The 18287-nt window shown below is 47.7% G+C and overlaps 3 protein-coding genes and 1 long non-coding RNA gene across 5 annotated transcripts in view; 2 read left to right on the plus strand and 2 right to left on the minus strand.

Moving 5' to 3' along the window:
• LOC135390639 (uncharacterized) overlaps nucleotides 1-13508 on the minus strand; it is a 61595-nt gene extending 48087 nt beyond the window's left edge. Inside the window, exons 1-2 of the long non-coding RNA XR_010421805.1 lie at nucleotides 13427-13508; nucleotides 13280-13348 (exon numbers count right to left, since the gene is read on the minus strand). This is a non-coding gene — a long non-coding RNA (uncharacterized LOC135390639). The remainder of the gene's footprint in view (nucleotides 1-13279; nucleotides 13349-13426) is intronic.
• Nucleotides 6743-13192, plus strand: LOC135390637 (anoctamin-10-like). Its single transcript, XM_064620418.1, has 5 exons — nucleotides 6743-6977; nucleotides 8094-8300; nucleotides 9859-10161; nucleotides 10715-11167; nucleotides 12564-13192. The coding sequence occupies exons 1-5, from the start codon at nucleotides 6780-6782 to the stop codon at nucleotides 13167-13169; spliced, it is 1767 nt and encodes a 588-aa protein (XP_064476488.1). The 5' UTR covers nucleotides 6743-6779; the 3' UTR covers nucleotides 13170-13192.
• Nucleotides 13509-13572: 64 nt separating the features above from the next.
• Nucleotides 13573-14422, plus strand: LOC135390638 (protein LZIC-like). The gene has a single exon (XM_064620419.1). It carries the CDS (start codon nucleotides 13697-13699, stop codon nucleotides 14270-14272), a length of 576 nt encoding a protein of 191 aa, XP_064476489.1. The 5' UTR covers nucleotides 13573-13696; the 3' UTR covers nucleotides 14273-14422.
• A 1201-nt stretch (nucleotides 14423-15623) lies between these two features.
• On the minus strand, nucleotides 15624-18261 carry LOC135392616 (E3 ubiquitin-protein ligase Topors-like). Of its 2 annotated transcripts, none has more exons than XM_064623325.1 (2): nucleotides 18187-18261; nucleotides 15624-17685 (listed from the first exon to the last, which is right to left on the minus strand). In XM_064623325.1, the coding sequence occupies exons 1-2, from the start codon at nucleotides 18202-18204 to the stop codon at nucleotides 16066-16068; spliced, it is 1638 nt and encodes a 545-aa protein (XP_064479395.1). In that variant the 5' UTR covers nucleotides 18205-18261; the 3' UTR covers nucleotides 15624-16065. The 2 variants fall into 2 exon arrangements, with proteins under 2 accessions (XP_064479395.1, XP_064479396.1); XM_064623326.1 differs by lacking the exon at nucleotides 18187-18261 and adding an exon at nucleotides 17992-18180.
• Between the last annotated feature and the right edge of the window lie 26 nt (nucleotides 18262-18287).

The raw sequence follows: 18287 nt of genomic DNA on the forward strand, positions 1-18287 counted from the left end.
CGCAACGCGACGGCCTGCCCCTCATCGAGTAAAATGCAAGCCGTCGCTTTTTTCTGAATACGGCGCCTCAACACATGTGACGTTTTATGTTGTCTTTTTATGTTTGGTGTTTATCACTCGAATGCGGGCAGATATCCCTGTTATATCTGTGCTTGCGTTCGCTACCAACCCACTGATGACGTCATCATCTACTTAGTTGACATCCCCACAGTGACGTGGGGCTCTTCTCTCATCTCGACCTCGACGTGACTCTACGTTGTTCAGTGTGTCATCTTCCCGTTTATATTCTTCGAAAGTTGTCGATCCCAGTAGGAGCATGATACAGTGTACAATATCGAATGGCAACATTGTGATCACTGAGACCCATTGTTATAAGAAAGCGAAGGATTAGGGTGCCTGGACACGAGCTCCCTCTGTGACACAGAGTATTCAGGCACCTTACGAATGATGATGTAAACAATGCTTAGGATAATTCAAAGTGGTTACTTTAGTTTTTTGTTGTTTTTTCTTTTTTTTCTACTGTTCACACAAAAGAGATCCCGAAGAGAAAAAAAAGTACACGTATACACCGATACTGACGAACAGCCAAAGTGATGCAAAAGACGGACGGAGCCTTGAGTTCGGATTCTTCCACTAGGGCTTTCACCGCGCATCAGCTGCCCGAACCATTAGTATTTATCGAGGATTGCGTCACTGAGAGGCCGACGAATGATTGGCCACCATCACTATTTTCGCAATATTTCCGACTTTCTGATCGCAGCACCTTGATGGTCCCGATTGGTCGTTTTGTCCCACGGAGGAAGGGCTGAGTGGAGGTGCCCGACCGAAAAGTGAAGCCAGCCATTGTGACGTCACCGCTTGCTGTCGGCTTCTGTTTTACAGTTCCCCGCGTTTCAAGGGTCATTTCAGAATTCACGGATGTATCCGTAGCGTGTCAAAATACCCCTCTCGCCCAGGATTGACGTAATCAAAGCCCCCCTCCAAAACACTAAATTAGCTCAAACTTGACCCGCGGGGAAGGGGTCTGCTTATGGGAGTGTAGTCGAATTCGTCGAGTGATGAGTTCAATCTCTCCCTTTATTCTCTCCCCCCCCCCCAACATCAACATCATCCATATATACGTCACGTGCACCGGGTTTCTGTCGAATAGGGCGCCTCTTTTTCTTCTTCCCGTCATCTCCTGCCCCTTTACCCCATGTTACCCGATGCTATACTCACTCCTATGCAAAAGCCCCATTCGACAGGTTGTGGCAGCAAAAAAAAAAAAAAAAAAGCCAAATGGCCCCACAAGAGTTCACAACAGGGAGATGTTTTCTATATGGTTGGTTCCTTTAGCGCCATATTCTCGTTCCACCCTCAGGGAGCCAAACGTGGGCCTCTTCTCTTTTTTGTTGCCTTCCTGTCCCACACAAGCTCAACAACAATACCGCACCCGTCGTCCGCTCTTGCTTGAAGCTCACTCGAGGGCTGCTGGAAGTCCACTTGGGAAGCAAGGGAATGGCAAGACAGTAGATGTTTTCTTTTTTTCTTTTCTTTTTTTGCGACACTCTTCTGTTATGCTTTTCCACCATAAAGAAAATAAACTTATTATACTATACAGTGTGCGCTTCAAAAACCAAAGAGGAGAAGGACCTTTGAAGATATCCCTAAGGGCAGAGCGTTTCTTCCTCCCTCTCCCTTTCCCAATACGGCGAATCCTTGTCTTTTTTTTTTTTAATTTGATTCTTGACGCGTTTTATTGAAAATAAAAATAAAAAGTCACAATACATACATTATGTTGGCGTTTGTACGTCTACTGTGCTACTACAGCGAATTATTCGTGGTAATATATACAGCAGCCTCCTTGCGGTCCTGATGCAAAACACGTTGCACAAAGGAGGCAAGCAAGCACCAAAGTGACTACGCTCTACTGGACTACTCTGCCGGTGTTCATCATCATAGTTTTCTCGTTTCGTAAAACTCACTCTCTTATTATTTCTTAGTAATAAAGTTTACTATTTTAAACCCGACGCTCTGCCGTATGTGGTATAAACAAGCACAAATTAGTGACGCTGTTTGACATCCTGTCTTGCTCGACAATGCTTGAGGAGTGGCCTGATTGGAGACACTCCATCCCACGCTCACAAGTTCCACTGTGGTCTGCGCAAAATCCTAGGATTTACGTCAATCGTTTAGTGGTGGGGATTAGGTGTGAGGCTCCTACGCTCCTTACAGACAACATTTTTACCCTTTCTCTTCTTTCCCTTACCTGCGACACGTGTGGCCCACACTGTAAACTGAAAAACACCCTTATGGGTGTAAGTGGTTTGTCCTATAACTCACACCACTTTTTACACCGTATGGTCTAGAACACCCCTTTTAGAGGGTGTATTCTGTGTAAAACACCCTTTGAAAGGGTGCTTTTCCTTGAAAATGCCTTCTTTTGCACCCTTTAAACACCCTTTTATAGGGGTGTAAGATTGTTAAACACCCTCCTAAAAGGGTGTATAAAGGGTGCAAAACACGGCATTTTCAAGGAAAAGCACTCTTTCAAAGGATGTTTTACACAGAACACACCCTCTAAAGAGGGTGTTCCAAGACCATACGGTGTAAAATGTGGTGTCAGTTATAGGACAAGCCATTTACACCCATAAGGGTGTTTTTCAGTTTACAGTGCACTACTCTCAAGTGAAAATAAGCGGGACTATAGCTGTACGAAATGAAGACAATGATTTGGATAAGTTACTGCAAAAAAAAAAAGTAACTCGGTTCCAGTTACAGCTATCTTGCGAAAATAGACACTGAGTTGCAAGCACAGTTACTTTTTTGGAGTATGACTATGTTACAGCTACAGAAGTGTTAATACACGCAAAGCGTGTCGGATTGCTTGAAACAAAACAAAAAGATATGGAAAAACACAAAAGAATTTTTTTTTTCATTACAGCTATGGTTACCAACTTGAAGTGACTTAATTATGCCCGTCCCTGTTTGTTCCCCTCCACTGGTTTTTTTTTTTTTTTTTACCGTTTTTACGATTACTAAACAGCCTGGTTTCTCACTCCGTTAATTAAGTACGTCACCGTTACCTATGAAATCGTAAGGAACGCAACTCCAAAAAAAAGTTTCTTTTAGCCCTCGTACTAGCCAACTGCAATTACAGCAGACGCTCGCGTTACACTTAAGCAGTAGTTGGTCTTTCCTAGAGTCACTAAATATGTTACGCTTCAAAGTATCGACACTGAGTTCCAAGAGCGATCATGCGCCATCTTGTTTCCTCTCCACTCTACCCACGCGCACGCGCAATGCGCACGTTCGCGCACGATGCCATCTATCCAGTGTTGTCCCCGCTACCCGAAAAAGGTAGCGCAATACCGATACGCGCTACCTGAGCAAAAAGTAACGAAATCCCGATATCGTCACACGTACCTAAAAGTAGCGGAATACCGCTACCGTTACCCGTAAAAAGTAACGCGATACTTCATGCGCTACTTTTTAGGAAAGAAACAAACAGTATCGTTGATAACGTACTTTCAAACGTCTTAAAATAATAAATAATAAAATAAAACAATATCTCAAAATAATAAATCGACGTCCAATGGAGGTTACACGTAGGTTGCCTGAAGGCTAAAATTTTGAAAACCATTTTTTTTACAGATTTACTAAAGCCTACTCGGTATCCTGCATATCTTTTTCTCTTTCTCTAAAGCAAATAAAGCACAAAGCAAGTCTACCGATAAAAGGCTCAACAGCTTTGTCACAAAAAGAACTCGGATTGCCCGGAACGAGAAGTTAGTAAACATACCATGGTGTGCTTTTTCAAATTGGACGTTGACTTCCTTGACGCACAGATAAAGCTTTCCCACCGAAGCGCATAGTAGACATCTGAACACCACGCTACTGTTTTGTACTGTAGCAGGCCATGGTTCCTCCACTGCAGCGGACAAGAAATTGCAATTGTCAAGCACCTAAGCGTACGTGGTGCAATGTCATGTGGAATGTCATGACTCATAGCTAGAATGACTCATAGCTGACGTCACTCCAGAATGGAGTGACGTCAGTTTGCAGACAACTCCGACAATGCACCAAATCTTCAAGAAAGTACATCCCAAATAGAGAACACGTGGAGGACACATCCTCTTTGTAAGATAACGGCCTCTGTGCCCTCCTCTCGGCTATTTGCCCGCTCTCCCCAGAATGAGTTGTGATATCGGGCAGCTTGATCGAAGGGAAGCAGAGTGGAGGTTTGATGATAGGTCGAAGTCGTGTTGTCGCGAACCCCAGCTCGGAAAGTAGCGGTAGCGCTCAAAGATTGCGCTACCGCAAATTTGTAGCGGAAGTACTTCTTTCGTTACCAGTTTAAAAAAGTAGCGCGATCTCTACTCCGCTACCGAAAAAAGTAACGGATACGGCAGCGCCGCTACTAGTAACGGCGCTACGTACAACACTGCATCTATCGTGCGCGGGTGAAATGTTCATTTCGTTTACAAGCAGCAGTTGACGGCCTTGAGCTCATCTTGACATCTTCGGGACGCTCTGGTTTACAATACATGGATTATCGCACAACAATCATACACGCTTCTCTATCCCACAGGGAGCGTTATACTATCCGTCTTTGATCCTCAAATGGGGACGGTACTGGAGTGGTGGGGAAACAAGATGGCGCTCCTGCTCTCCCTTGGAGACATGAGTGTCGATACTCTGAAGCGAGGCTTATTTAGACTTTCCAGGTTATCGTCGGTAACGTCCACTGCTTCAGCTCAAACACATCCCTTCCCACTAGGGTTGCCACCAGGCCGGTATTATACCGGCACGGCCGGTTATTTGGGCGCTCTGCCGGTTGCCGGTAGGAAGGTGATACCGGCAGCGTTTCGCCGGTATTTGTGACTCAAGACCTTTCATAAGGGCTTTTACGGGGTTTTCCCTTAAACATTCCACTACAGCTTGAATAAATCTGGAACACAGACCCAGCTCCGCAGTCACCAGTCGTTTTCTTAGTTATTCATTATTATTATCATTGTTATTTCTATCTATTCTTATCTTGAGCGAGCACACACACTCTCTCTCTAAGTGTGTGTGCTCGTCCACCCCTCACCCACTTTCCCTTTTCCACGAGCCTTTCCTCCTTTCCCTCTATTCCACATCCTCTCCCTCAGCCGGTATTTTTCACTACCGAAAGGTGGCAACCCTACTTCCCACACTGGTGGCGGCGAAAGGGCTTCCCGGGACACTGAAAAATCGTCCAAAAGGAGCTTCCACGCTATCACGACAAAACGACGTTTGGGGATTGACGTGTTGAAAAATTTATGGCGCTACCTGTGCAACTTGGTTACAGTTAAATTTTACAGCTACTCGCTCCAAATGTGGTAACTGATCACATTTATGCGTTGCTCGTAAAACTTGGTTGCTCGCCACAAGGCTGACACGTCACGTATGCGTTTCTATGTCGCTGCTGTTTGTGACTGCAGTTAGTGAGGCAGGTAAGTCCACGAAGATGGAACGTCGGTCACTGGGCCGACCCATCGGAGAGAGACCCACAGGTAAGTCAACTGGGATTAGTACTGGGAGTACGTTTCCTTATAATTACGAAAAAATTGCTGAAAAAAGTAAAGAAGTGCGCCCTTCATAAACAAATGCGATAAAAATTAATAAACGATCCGAAATAATATAAGCAAGCCGGCTCGGGAGTATAGGGTACGCCATCTTTTTATTTCCATTTCTTTCGATTTGACTTTTAAAAGCGCAATGAAACCCCGCTTTATTCATTCCCGCCGTTTGGGTGGTGGTGGTGGTGGTGATGGTGAAAGGGCTTGCCGTTGTCGGCCTCACGTATATGGGCAACGTCACGACTGACGCCGTTTGGGGATGATGGCTCTCCGGAGGGTGAGCAAATCATAGATTGGGTACTGCTTGCGACAGTGTCGTCTGGAATCGCCTGTCAGTATAGTTCTGCAGCCCATATTTCTTTGGTTGCCCTCGGAAATGTTGTTCCAATATTGTATTTGAATAAAGATCATACGCTGCACGTGCTTATTACTCAAAATAAATGATCTTGCAACACCTGGATATTTGAGATGGGCACAGGGTGCTGATTTCAGAGGAGCGCGTCGGTAAGCAGTACTTCTCTCTGTGTTCAGCTTCGATAATTTGTACAAACCGAACAAAATAGGGATGGCTCCTTTAATGGGGTTGGGAAACCACACGGATAGAAGTTTGTCTGTGGCAGGGTCTGTGCGCCTCACACCACGCACTTCCGGTACGCAAAATCCCACCTCCTGTTATTTTTTATGCTACCGAGTTTTAAAAATCTCCCATTTTCGAGGCCCACGCCGACCGTGGCGCCAAGCAGTGCCGAGCAGCTCCGTGAAATAGGCGGGAAGTGACGCGTTGCGCTATGGCTCTACGTCATAGCGCTTCCGCTCATTTCCGCTTCAAGTCCGCTGCAAGTTCTAGGAACTGCATACGCAACGGTGGTTTCAGACTAAACCATTCCGCGTGCATTTTGATACCAGTTGGTTTGCCTGCACGATAATTAATGCGGGGAATCGTATACCCTTGGTCGACTTCATCAGTGCTGAGGGCGGAACTGCGCTGGCGTTTACCCTGGAGCATTCAGAAAAATCAGCCAGGTAGCACCGCAGACGCCGGGACTCAAACCCGCTTGACCTCCCAGTGACTGCGTGGGGGAGCGAGTGTGCGATACGAGGAGATGAATGAAAAGAGAGAAGGCACGCAACCGTTGATGATGATGAGGAAGAAGCAGAAGAAGAAGGTGTGGAGGACCACGCGCAGGAGTAGTGGCGATGGCTGCGGGAGCGTCGGAGGACAATCGCTTCGACTTCGTGGTCCTGGTACGCGGCGGGGTCTCCACAGCCAACTGGCTGTCGGGCCTTTTGCGCGACAAGGGCCTCGTCGTCGAGTCGACCCCCGTACGACGAGAAACACACTTTCTCCTCCTGATCCGCCTGCCACTGCAGTTGATTCCAGAAGCTGCTCAGCAGGTACGTATATGCCACACGCCCTTTCCGCATCAATGACGTGCCAGGATGGAAGGAGCACTCGGGGTGCCATAACGTGACATCAGGTAGCGCTAGGGGGCGGAACAAACCGGAGGAACAAACGCGATGTACTGCAAATCAGATGCGGCGGAAAACCCGGTTGGCATGTGCAGGCGAATTAATACCCGGATATATGAATGAAATCGAGGGTTGATCACTCCAAAAAGATAAGAGCCGTACCGGTTTGACACATCTGTCTTTAAACAGTCCTTCTTCTGTGAGACAATCCCACTATGGAATTTACTGCCGCGTGAAGTTGTGTCTGCCCAAAACGGCTCTGTCTTTTTATCTAAATTGAGATCCATGCGAGATTAGTGTGTTTTCTTCATTCTGTCCACGATTTCTGTATTCCTTTTTTTTTTTTTTTTCGTGATGTATATCCCCATTCCCCTGCTCTAATGCCCCCCGGCGCTGCAGGGTATTTTGCAATAAATAAATAAATAAATAAATGATAAGTGCGAATGACACAGTACAGTGAGCCATTAGACGTTAACGTTAGCCATTAACCATACGTTCGCCATTGCTGGCGCAGCAATTACGATGAAACAAAAGTTGGTGACTTTACGTCGAGAGACAATTGTGATCATGAGCGATGCCGGTGGATAAATGTTGTCCACCGCGGATCTAATGACACGTGTATCAGCAAGTTGCTGGCGTCCTCTACAGGGTTGGAACTCACAAACCTGGGATCAGCACCCGGTCGGCAATATAAGTAACGGCAAGTACACTCGTATAGGTAATGCGGAACAGAGAAGTGCACCACTCATCGAGCAGCAACGCGCGTTTCGTTAACGTAAATTACTGCCGGGGCATTCAGGCAAATTTTCACGCCTAGCGGTACTACTGGAAAGAAAATGGAACTGGAAACGCTCATATCAGCTTCGCACAGTGTGTGCCATTATCACTCACTTTTTATTTATCCGTTTTTCCTCGTGACGATCGGGTTCAGCACTCGAGACCACAACAGGCAATGTATAGGTCTGCAGTGAATGAATCTATCGGCACTGCTGACTCGAGTTTTTTACACCAGTTGACCTCAAGTTTCACCCTCGTGTCCAGGCTAAACTTTTCAAGCTGCACAAAGATGGCCAGGAGAAGCCGTTCGTTCTATCGCGTTGGCCAGAATTTACGTCTGATTCGTCGGCCACGAGTCCAGAGCAAATTTTCACACGCTCCGAACGCCAAGCGGTTGTGCAGCACATGGTCCTCGAAATTCGCGCCACGGAACCCACTGAGGTTGTCGGCCAACCGACTATGGTACTTAAGGTAAGTTACAAGGCCAGTCTCTTCTATAGTGTTCATTTTTTAAACAACGAACAACACGTGGACGAGCGACAGAAATTCCGTAAGGCGAAAGAACGTAAAATGTCACAAAAAAAAAAAAAAAAAGAGAAACGTTCCGAATACGGTGAATGTAGCTGTAGAAGATATGTTTTCCGATCTGGCCTCCCAACTTGTATTGTCAGAGTTTATATTTTATGACTTTGAACTTAACAACGATCATGGGCGATGCTCATCCATGGATGCCAGGTCGAACATGGACGATGGCAACACGAACTGAAACAGTAGAGAAAGTATAGCTAAAAGTACCCAATTTCGTGCGTACGTAGCCAGTATGTGCGGCCAGCGGTGGTGCGCGGCTGGTGATGTGTAGGCATCCTATTACATGAAATGAGCTGAACTCCTCTGAGGTAAACGTAGCATGAATTGCGATTGTTACTAGAATACATGCGATGCATATTGAACCATTAGTAAAATAGTAAGACATTCGTGTCGAGGTCTTGAGTCGTACGATGTTTTCAGAAAGAAAAATTAACGAGCGTCGCGTCGACATGATTTAAGTTCCACACGAAACATGACATGACATGACATGACATGACATGAAACATGGGAACGGGACATGGGCGCTAGCCAAAGAGGAACCTTATAATTAGAGGTGAGTGCGGGTAAGCACTTTGGGTAACACTGCGGGTAAGTAAGTTGGACCCGCACCCGCATAGTACCCACGCGTGTGTGACCCGCACCCACATCCGCAAGAATTTTATCTGGGCGACCCGCACCCGCAGGGTTGTCAGTATATCCGCATACCTGCATTGGAACCCGCAGGGGGAAGTACGTGTTCCTCGTCCATTGTACCGCTGTTCCTATTTTAAAACAATGGAAATTCTGAGTGTTGGCTACGTGTCTCGGACGGCTTCAATAGTATGCCAATAAAACTGCAACTCAACAGAGAGATATACAGGGTGTTCAAAATTAAGCTTTCACAAGCGCTACGCAAACACAGGAAACCGGATGACAACTTTACGCTACTTGTGTAAGAAACAGGTGCTGCTAATTATGTAGCACCTGTTTCTTACTCAAGGAACAGCACCAGTTTTCTTTTGTTCGTCTATTTATAAAGTGCCAGTGAAAGCTTAATTTTGAACACCCTGTATATGAACGCATTAATAATCGAACTCGTCCGCCAGCACTTGCCTGCTGCAGTCTGGCACATGGATTTATACGGTCAACGACATAGGGCACTGCTGAGTTCGCGTGTGAGGGTCACTTAGCTGGCCATGCAGTGTGGGTACCCGCAGTCGCATTGCGGATACCCCCGCATTTTACCCGCTGCCCGCAGCGATCGCGAATTCCTACCCGCAAATCGTGACGTTGTGCGGGTACCCGCACCCGCGCTCAGCTCTATGCTTATAATAATTCGTGCAGTGATAACCTGCGTCTTTACGTCGCGAGAGAACTACGTATAACCATGAGCGACACCAGAGCGCAGCACAGTCTTCCACAACCCTAGCGCCCAAGGATTTCGGTCTCCACTTCCTCGCAGGGCCAGTCCGTGTTTGCGGCCTGCCAGCGGAACCACGTCATCCGTGCCATGTTCCCACCGCATGATTACGAAAAGCTCGCCGAGATCCGGAAGTCTTGGATCCAGAACATGGCTCTGCCTGTGTTCCTCATTCGCTCCTACTTCGGCCTTCGCATAGCTTTCTACTTCGCCTTCCTCAGCTTCTACACGTGGAGCCTTCTGGTGCCCATGGTTGTTGGCATACTACTCAGTATTCACAAGACACTAGCATGGCGTGTCGGCGCCGTGCTCTTCAGCCTTATGTGGAACACGCTCATCGTGGAGGTAACGTGTAGTATGTACTGAGCTAAGAAATAGATAAAGACATCAGCATACTACGAATCCTACAAGAGAACGCACACTGTAAACTGAAAAACACCCTTATGGGTGTAAATCGCTTGTCCTATAATTGACTCCTCTTTTTACCCCGTATGGTCTGGAACAACCTTTTTAGAAGGTGTATCCCGTGTAAAACGCCCTTTGAAAGGGTGCTTTTCCTTGAAAGTGCCGTCTTTTGCACCCTTTATACACCTTTTTAGGAGGGTGTTTAACGATCTTACACCCTCCTAAAAGGGTGTTTAAAGGGTGCAAAAGAGGGCATTTTCAAAGAAAAGCGCCCTTTCCAGGGGTGATTTACACGGAATACACCCTCTAAAAAGGGTGTTCCAGACCATGTACGGTGTAAAAAGAGGTGTCAGTTATAGGACAAGCCATTTACACCCATAAGGGTGTTTTCTAGTTTACAGTGCAGTATAGCTAGTAACGAAGGGAGCACCAGGCCTCTAGCCTGACACCAGCCATGTATACACGCTTTAAGCCAAGTAATACAATTCTGCAGCTTTGGAAACGGCGAGGCCACTGGCTATCCTGTCATTGGGGTCTACACGAACAAATGCCTCCCAGAACGCGGCTTCTCTACGTCGACCAGGGAGGTCCAGGACCGCTGGCGCAACGGGTCTGGAAGCTGATCGCCTCCCAAATCGTGGTCACCTGCTGCGTCACCTTCAGCATCGTGCAGCAGTACCAGTATTTCCTCCTGGAAGCCTACGTGGCGCAGACGTTTCCCGTGGGTCCGCGGTTGCACACGTTCATCAGACTGGTACCGGGCATCCTCAACGCCCTGGTGAGCATTGTCGCCAGCGATGTCTACAGGTCGCTCACCAGGAAGCTGACAGGCTGGGAGAATCATCGTACTTTGTCGGAGTACGTGCGACACTTCACAGTCAAGCTGATCGTGTTCGATTTCTTCGCGAGGTTCGGCACGCTCTTCTACACGGCATTTTATCTTCAGGTGGGTATAGGTTCTAAGGGTGCCAGGTGTGGTTCATCCCCACATACTATACGGCCATTCACTTTACAATCTAAGTTCGGACGTAGACCTGAATCTACTAATCCGAAATTACATGTTGGCAAATGTGCGTAGCAGATAGACCTCTACCCGAGAAACGTCATCATGACGTTGGTAGACAGACTGAAACCGAAACTAATCAGAAGGGGAGGGCTGGGTTCCACGAATGGGCACTTGTTCGCTGCCTCCTATCGAAAGAAAAGTAGGACCGAAGGTCGCGTCCCTTTCAGGGACCATCGTAATCCCCTCAAGACCGTGGCTTTCGGGCGCGACCTCGTTCGCCCCTAGCTTCGATCGTAGTTCAACTCTACCAAATTGGTGGCGCTGTCGAACACTATGACGTCATTTGTTTACAAACAGGGAGAAGTCTATAGCGTGACCCATAGTTATCCGTAGTAAGATACGGCATTACACGGAAGGGGATTAGTCTTGGCTATAGTCTAGGCTACAGAAGCCTTCACACAGAGAGCCTTGTGAACGAATTTCCCACTTACAGCCACTCAATAGTAAAACTTCGTAAAATATACGAGAGGCGCTTACGCTTTCACATTGCATGCCTGCATGCATGGTGTAGGTGCAGGGGTTCTCAAGCGGTGGGGAACTCCCCCCCTGTGGGAATATCATGGGGGAACGACACCATGGAACATTCGTCTGCAATGGGCCCTTTATCGCGCATTCTGCGTAATATATCATTCACAGGATATCTTCCTCGCCAGGAACGCCTCAGCTTGCCGTCATGGCATGCCATGACGGCTCCTGGTTGCGCAAGGTACTGGAAGAGATATCTAGGTATAGGATGGCTCGCCACAGACAATACTTTCAAGAGACACGGAAGAAGCAACTAAATACCTCCAATTTGTATGCATATGCATTGCATTGACGTTAATATGGGGGATAACGCCTTCATGAGCGGCAAAAGGGGTGCATGGAGCAAACCAAGTTGAGAACCACTGGGCTAGGCCTTAGCATCCTCCTCCCTCGTCGTTAACAGGGTGGGGACAGCTGCTGCGCCGCCAAGTTCGCTCACTTACGGCGATTGTATCCGTGAATTGCGATGGCAAATATCGGTCACTTTTCCGTTTCCTTTAGGTGTTTATACAGCGCAAACAAAAGAACTGCAACACCGGATAGCTTTGCACAGCAAAGGCATTCAATAACTCGCTGCGAAGGATATGAGACTGCCTCACAAAAAGGGAAGATGATTCGGAATATAGACACCATGAGAAAGCAGTCTGAGATTGCACTAGCTTTTGTCTTCTGTGTGTGTACAAGCCTTCTGTTGCAGGTCACATTTGACTATGATAAAGCGGAAAAAGTGACTTTGTCTATATCTTTGCAGAACATTCCCCTGTTACGCAAGCAAGTCTACATCCAACTCATTCTATCTTTCACCAAGGACAACTTCATCGAAGTGGCAATGCCCAAAGCCGTCCGGCGCACCACCATGCTCTTACGCAGTTTGGTCAGACGCGAATCGGACTACCTGCCCGGGATTCACAGCATCTTAAGCGAGGCTGAAATGCCCGTCTACGGCACGACCTACACTGACTATTACAAGATGTTCAGCCAGTTTGCGTTTGTTTTTCTGTTTGGTGCCGTCGTGCCCCTCGCGCCCCTGCTCGCCTTCATGGGAAACATGGTGGAAATGATGGTTGTTGGCTATAAGCTGATCGCAGTCTTTCAACGACCCCTCCAAGTTGGCTCGGAAGGGATTGGAATTTGGGAGCCTGCGTTCAGAGCGATTGGCTTCTTAGCCGTACCGACCAATATAGCGTTGCTGTGCGTCGAACATCAGGACTCCGTCTCAGCACTTTCCCGACTGTTCAGTGACACGGAGTTCGTCCTCTTTCTGGTTCTCATAGAGCACATGCTGTTATTTTTTAAATTTGTGTTGCAGTACACGCTACGGACCGAGAATGATTGTCCGCACCTGTTACCACCCTGATTAAATAGGAACTGCTTGACTGACTTTGCCCAGTGTCCCCCAGAGAAACTTAGTAAACCAACGTAAACAACGAGGACAATTTGGAAGTTTGGAAATGAGTAGCTACTCACATACAAGTTGCTGTTGGCATGGCAGACGCAGCAGACGCGCAACCACGAAACAGAAGTTTCACGGGCCTTCTGCATAGTAATTGGGAAAAGGTGTATGCAATAAGGAGTAAAAAGAACAACGTGTTCTGCTTTTTCAAGTAGTAGTACCTGTGAGAAGCAAATGCGAGCAAAAGTGTTGCTTTGAAGCTTTGAAACATGGGAGGGCGGCGCGCGTTCAGTCAGGTGCTGCTAGCGACATCTGCTGGAATTCGTAAACATTACAGCCCTGCACCAATATAAATCCAATCCGATCCATAGTAGTGTCAAATAGAGCCACAGTAATCCAGTTCGGTTTGCACTTTGCAGCCAAGATCTGGAGTATCTGATGGTATTACATTTTTTTTCTTTTTGCCGTAATAACGATAACCCTTTTCAATTATGGCATCTCGTGGCCAGTTAGAAACCTCCAAGTTAAAGCAACAGCTTGAGGGACAACTGGATCGCCTGATGACTCAGTTGAGTGATTTGGAAGAGTGCAAGGCGGAGTTGGATGATGACGAGTATACCGAAACCAAATCGGACACCTTGGATCAACTGCGTGAATTCCACGATTATCTCAAGAAAATCACTTCGGGTGACATGACCCTAGTCGACGATTTGAGCGGAATGCAAATCGCAATACAGGCTGCTATCAGTGAGGCGTTTAAAACTCCCGAAGTGATCCGTATGTTCGCTAAGAAGCAACCTGACCAGCTGAGAGAACGGTTGTCCCAGCTCGAGCGTGACTTCAAGATCGGTAAGCTTTCGCAAGAAGAACTGGTACCGCAAAAGCTCGAAATACTTGCAGCTTTGAAGAAACTGAAGACCTCGCTGTTGCCCGGCGAAGACGACTTTCTACGGAGACATGCCTCAAAATCTCTCCTCGACTTCGACGATGTTAGTGAGGAGGAGTCTGCTAACGCTGACCGAGTCCTAAACGTTGCTGAACTGCAAATGAAAGCTACTCAAAGATGACATTATGTGCGTGGCCTTGCCAACATCCTCTATACATCTCAGCTTTTTTTTTTTCTCTCTGTACTTGTGAAATAACGTGCAGACCGACAATCTTTTTGTATGCTAAGCAAAACAGTTATGCCTATTTTTATATACATCATTTGTACTGCTTTCCGGAACCTTGCCTGCTCTCTCCCATATGGTGCCATGTACGGAAATTGAAATACATCTACTAGTAATATTGTAAAACACATCTCAAAGAATCCACAATAAAGTACAGAGTTATTTGTAGAAAATAGATTGCATCTCGAGCATAGATTACCCCCTCTGAAGCCACTTCTGTTTCTAATGCTTTCCTTCAAATTTACTGAGGGCACGTAGCAAAGATAACCCTCATGAAAACAACCTGGTAAGCCATATCCGGTGATTCCTGTTGCTGTGTGTTCTCGGAAAGAAATGCGTGTCAAGGCAACTCTGGATCAGTTCGATGGACTTATTTGATGAGCAGCAGGTATCCTGTTGGAACCACTCCGGACACAGCTTAGTATCAGCAACAGTTGATCACAGTTCATAGTGCAGTCCACCAAACCCAATGGCTTTCATTTAAAGGATACAAAGCTCGTGCCACGTGAAACAAAATCCCGCGTAATATCAAAGAAGAGCGTAGTCTTTGGATGCATCCTCGTAAAAATAAATAAGTGGAAACGTCAGTTGTATAGAAACCATCATCATCATCATCAATTGTGTGCGTGGTAGGTAATACACAACCCTTTACTTGTGAGCCAACATCCGTTGACAAACGCAACCCCCACATTTAAGGCTTCCGTTCCAAGTAAGTTCTGCTCCTCTTCTGTTTCTCTACGTTTAAAATATTACCATCGAAAGACCACTGCTACGTGGGGAGCGAAATAACAACCAACTTCCGTAAACCCTACTTGTAGATGGGGTATTCTGCGGCAGGTAACGCGTGCTTTTTGCATAGGAACGGTGATCCCAGCTGACTTCTAGTGCGCCTCGGAGGGAACATTCTTTAGAGACCCCCCTACCTCTTCTGAAGGCCCTAGTATTCCCCCTCGAGCCCCCGCGACCTTGTGACTTCTCCCCAAGCTGATGCCACATCACGCAGACGTGATTACAGTTCATCAGAAGATCGGACCAGGCCTCCAGAGATGAAACCGCACTTTGTGGCTTTGTTTTCAGGCTGTTTTTGTTAGTGTTATCTCCTGAAATGCTGCTTGGTGTGTAGGTTTCACGCAATACTCATTTCACTGTTCCTTTCATATTGGGAAGATATCTTGCGGCAAAGTATTTCTGCGAAGAACCACATGTTGACCTTAACATCTGCACAAACACAATGCAGGTGGTGTCACAGTGCTTTGCAAATACCCAATTTATTTACTCGGAAATTCTGCCGCATTGGCAATGTCACCGGCCAGTCTGAGACGTCAAGATGAATGCACCGATAGCAGGCGATTTCGCAACCTTGCAGCATCCGGACTTTGTGAGTCGTTTACAAAAAACAAATGTAAGTATTCACTTCTACAAGACTGGGTCAACCTGTGCAATACTTGCCACGCAAGCACAAGTCCTGAGCAATGGTCGCATAGACGTCCCATGTCCCGGAAGTTTCATTGCCAGTTAACATACAAAAAAAAAATTCATTCTTCAGAGCAATGGTAAGAACAAGCAACAATATATGTGCCAAAAATGTGAAACTAGCAGAAGGAAAAGTTCTCTACACACGCGTTCAAATATCACATTCGTTGCATCAATGTCTTTATATTACACGGCTCCATACATGTCTTTTTTTTTTTTTATTCACTCGACGAGCGTCTGTGACGGTGCTTATGTTTCTTCGATTTTTTGTGGTGGCTCCTGTGGGAACGCTGACGGTCCCTCGACGACGAGTCTTCCCCCGAAGCGTCTCCCGACCCCCCGGCACTGAACGACCCGACGAAGCTCCTGATCCTCAGCTTAACGTCCCCTTCTCGCGTCACCGTGAGCGTCCGCCTCCGCCCTCCTCCTCCTCCTCCTTCGTCCGAGGAAGTGTCGGAGTCGCTGCAGACGTACTTCAGGCGTGAGGCGACCGACGGCTTGGGCAAGCTCTTGTGCGCCGCTTTGCTCTTCTTCTCCGACTTTTCGCTCCGTTTCTTCCTCCGCCTCTCCTGCGGCGGCACGGCGGCAGGCGGAGGCGCGGACGCGTTGGGCGCCTCGTCGTCGCTCGACGAAACTAGACTGATCACAACCGGGGTGCGCTCTCTCGTCGGCTTCACGACGTTCACCAGCACGCAGTCGGAGTTGTCGGAGTCGCTTTCGACGTCGACGGTCGCGTTCATGCTCAACCCGCTCGGCCCGGGTTGGCTCGGATCGACGGGTGGCGCCGGTTCGGCCGGGACGCTCTCTTCCCGACCCCGTTCGTCGAGAGAGGTGAGGGAAGACGTTATGAAACCTCTCGCGAGGGCTTCTTCCATGGACTCGTAAACCGCTGTGCGGTCGTAGGCGACCATGTCGTAAGGGGACGTGGCGAAGCAGTAGAATTCGTGGATGAAGTGTCCGGTCCTGTTCTGGAAGAACGGCAAGACGTGTTCCAGGAACTCCGCGCTCCGGACGTCGTAGCGCACGATGAGCGCCAGGATGAGCTCCATCACGAACGCTACTTGCCCCTCGTTGCGGTCCAACAGGGCTACGAGTTCCCGGTTGAGCCACGGAATGAGACGGTGGGTACAGGCTGGATTGGTCCGATAGAACTCTGGTGACGCTTCTCTGTACCGGATCGTACTGGGCCGCACCCAGAGGTTGAGGTCGTACAGGTTGCGCCTCTCAATGCTTGTCGTCGGAAGCGGAGAACCCCGCGTCGCGACCGTTATGGATCTGGAGCGCCTGGACGCTCCCCAGTTGAGCGCTTCCAGCCTGCGCTCCATGGCCTGCTGCTGTCGGCGCTCGCGGGTCAACGTCGTCGGAAACCTGAACCGCTGAAGAGTACGTGTGTGGTAGCCGTCTGGGCCCCATGTCACTGGTGCCATGTTCACATTGTTCACTACGTTGTTCACAAAATACCTGTCGTAGTCTTCGAAAGAGCGGACGTTGTGCACTATGCTCTTGAAGCGTTGCTTGCACAGAGGACATTCAGCTTTCACCTTGGACCATTCCAATAAACAAGAGAAACAAAACGTGTGAAAGCAGCTGTCTGTAAAGGACTTGTTCTCTGGACTGCTGAGACATATGGCACAACTGTTTTCTGGCGACGCCGTGTCCCGGCTCGGTGGCCTTTCGGGGGTCTCTTCTTGGTTGAGCTTCGCGTTCATGTCGCCCTCGGTGTCCTTTTTGACGGACATGTTGTCGCAAACGACGCTGTCTCCAGCGCTGCACTCGGTAGACATGGCGCCTCCTAATGACCCAGAGCTCCGTGCCCAGAGCACAATTTTGTATTGGACCTGGTGAACACGAAGGCAAAGATTTGCTCACGGTAGTGCGACAACTGTTTTTCACGTCTATGGATCGTAACACAAATGAGGCATATCGAAAATCGTCCGTTAGGTGCGAGCACACTTCCGTTGTGGCTTTGTATTGCTGTGCTATTTGAAATGTAGTGAACACGGTGTTTTAAGCCTTCAACTTTCATTTGGCGTACTGAGGTCGCCGCTTTGACCTGGGCTTCCAAGTAACCAAAATCAGGTTGAATTCAACCTTTTGAGGTGCCTTATGAATTTGGAACATCAGAGAATGCAAATTAGCCTTACCTTTACAAGAAATTAATGCAGATTTACAAATTGCGAGATTGCGATACAGAAATTGCCCATTGTTGTGAGGCACAAGGCAAAACTTAGCCACTTAGCTTTCTGCAGTTGCAGGTCTGCAGGTTAGTTCACGAGTTCTCCTAATATCAAATTGAACTTTCTCTATTATAAGTATAACCTTATAACGTTTGTGCTCACATCATGTGTGCTTCTCATCGGCTAAAAGAGTAGTAGTACGTTCCAAGTGAAAAGGTTCTTTCCGCCGAATCCGGCCGAATCCGTTTCCGTGGAACCATCAT

The sequence above is a fragment of the Ornithodoros turicata genome, chromosome 4 (assembly GCF_037126465.1).
Source record: "Ornithodoros turicata isolate Travis chromosome 4, ASM3712646v1, whole genome shotgun sequence".
Taxonomy (NCBI): Eukaryota; Metazoa; Arthropoda; class Arachnida; order Ixodida; family Argasidae; genus Ornithodoros; species Ornithodoros turicata.

Coding starts and splice junctions, on each gene's coding strand:
- LOC135390637 (XM_064620418.1), top strand. CDS start 6,780: ATGGCTGCGGGAGCGTCGGAGGACAATCGCTTCGACTTCGTGGTCCTG. Junction 6,978..8,093: donor TTCCAGAAGCTGCTCAGCAG/GTACGTATATGC, acceptor CCTCGTGTCCAG/GCTAAACTTTTCAAGCTGCA. Junction 10,162..10,714: donor GGAACACGCTCATCGTGGAG/GTAACGTGTAGT, acceptor ACAATTCTGCAG/CTTTGGAAACGGCGAGGCCA.
- LOC135390638 (XM_064620419.1), top strand. CDS start 13,697: ATGGCATCTCGTGGCCAGTTAGAAACCTCCAAGTTAAAGCAACAGCTT.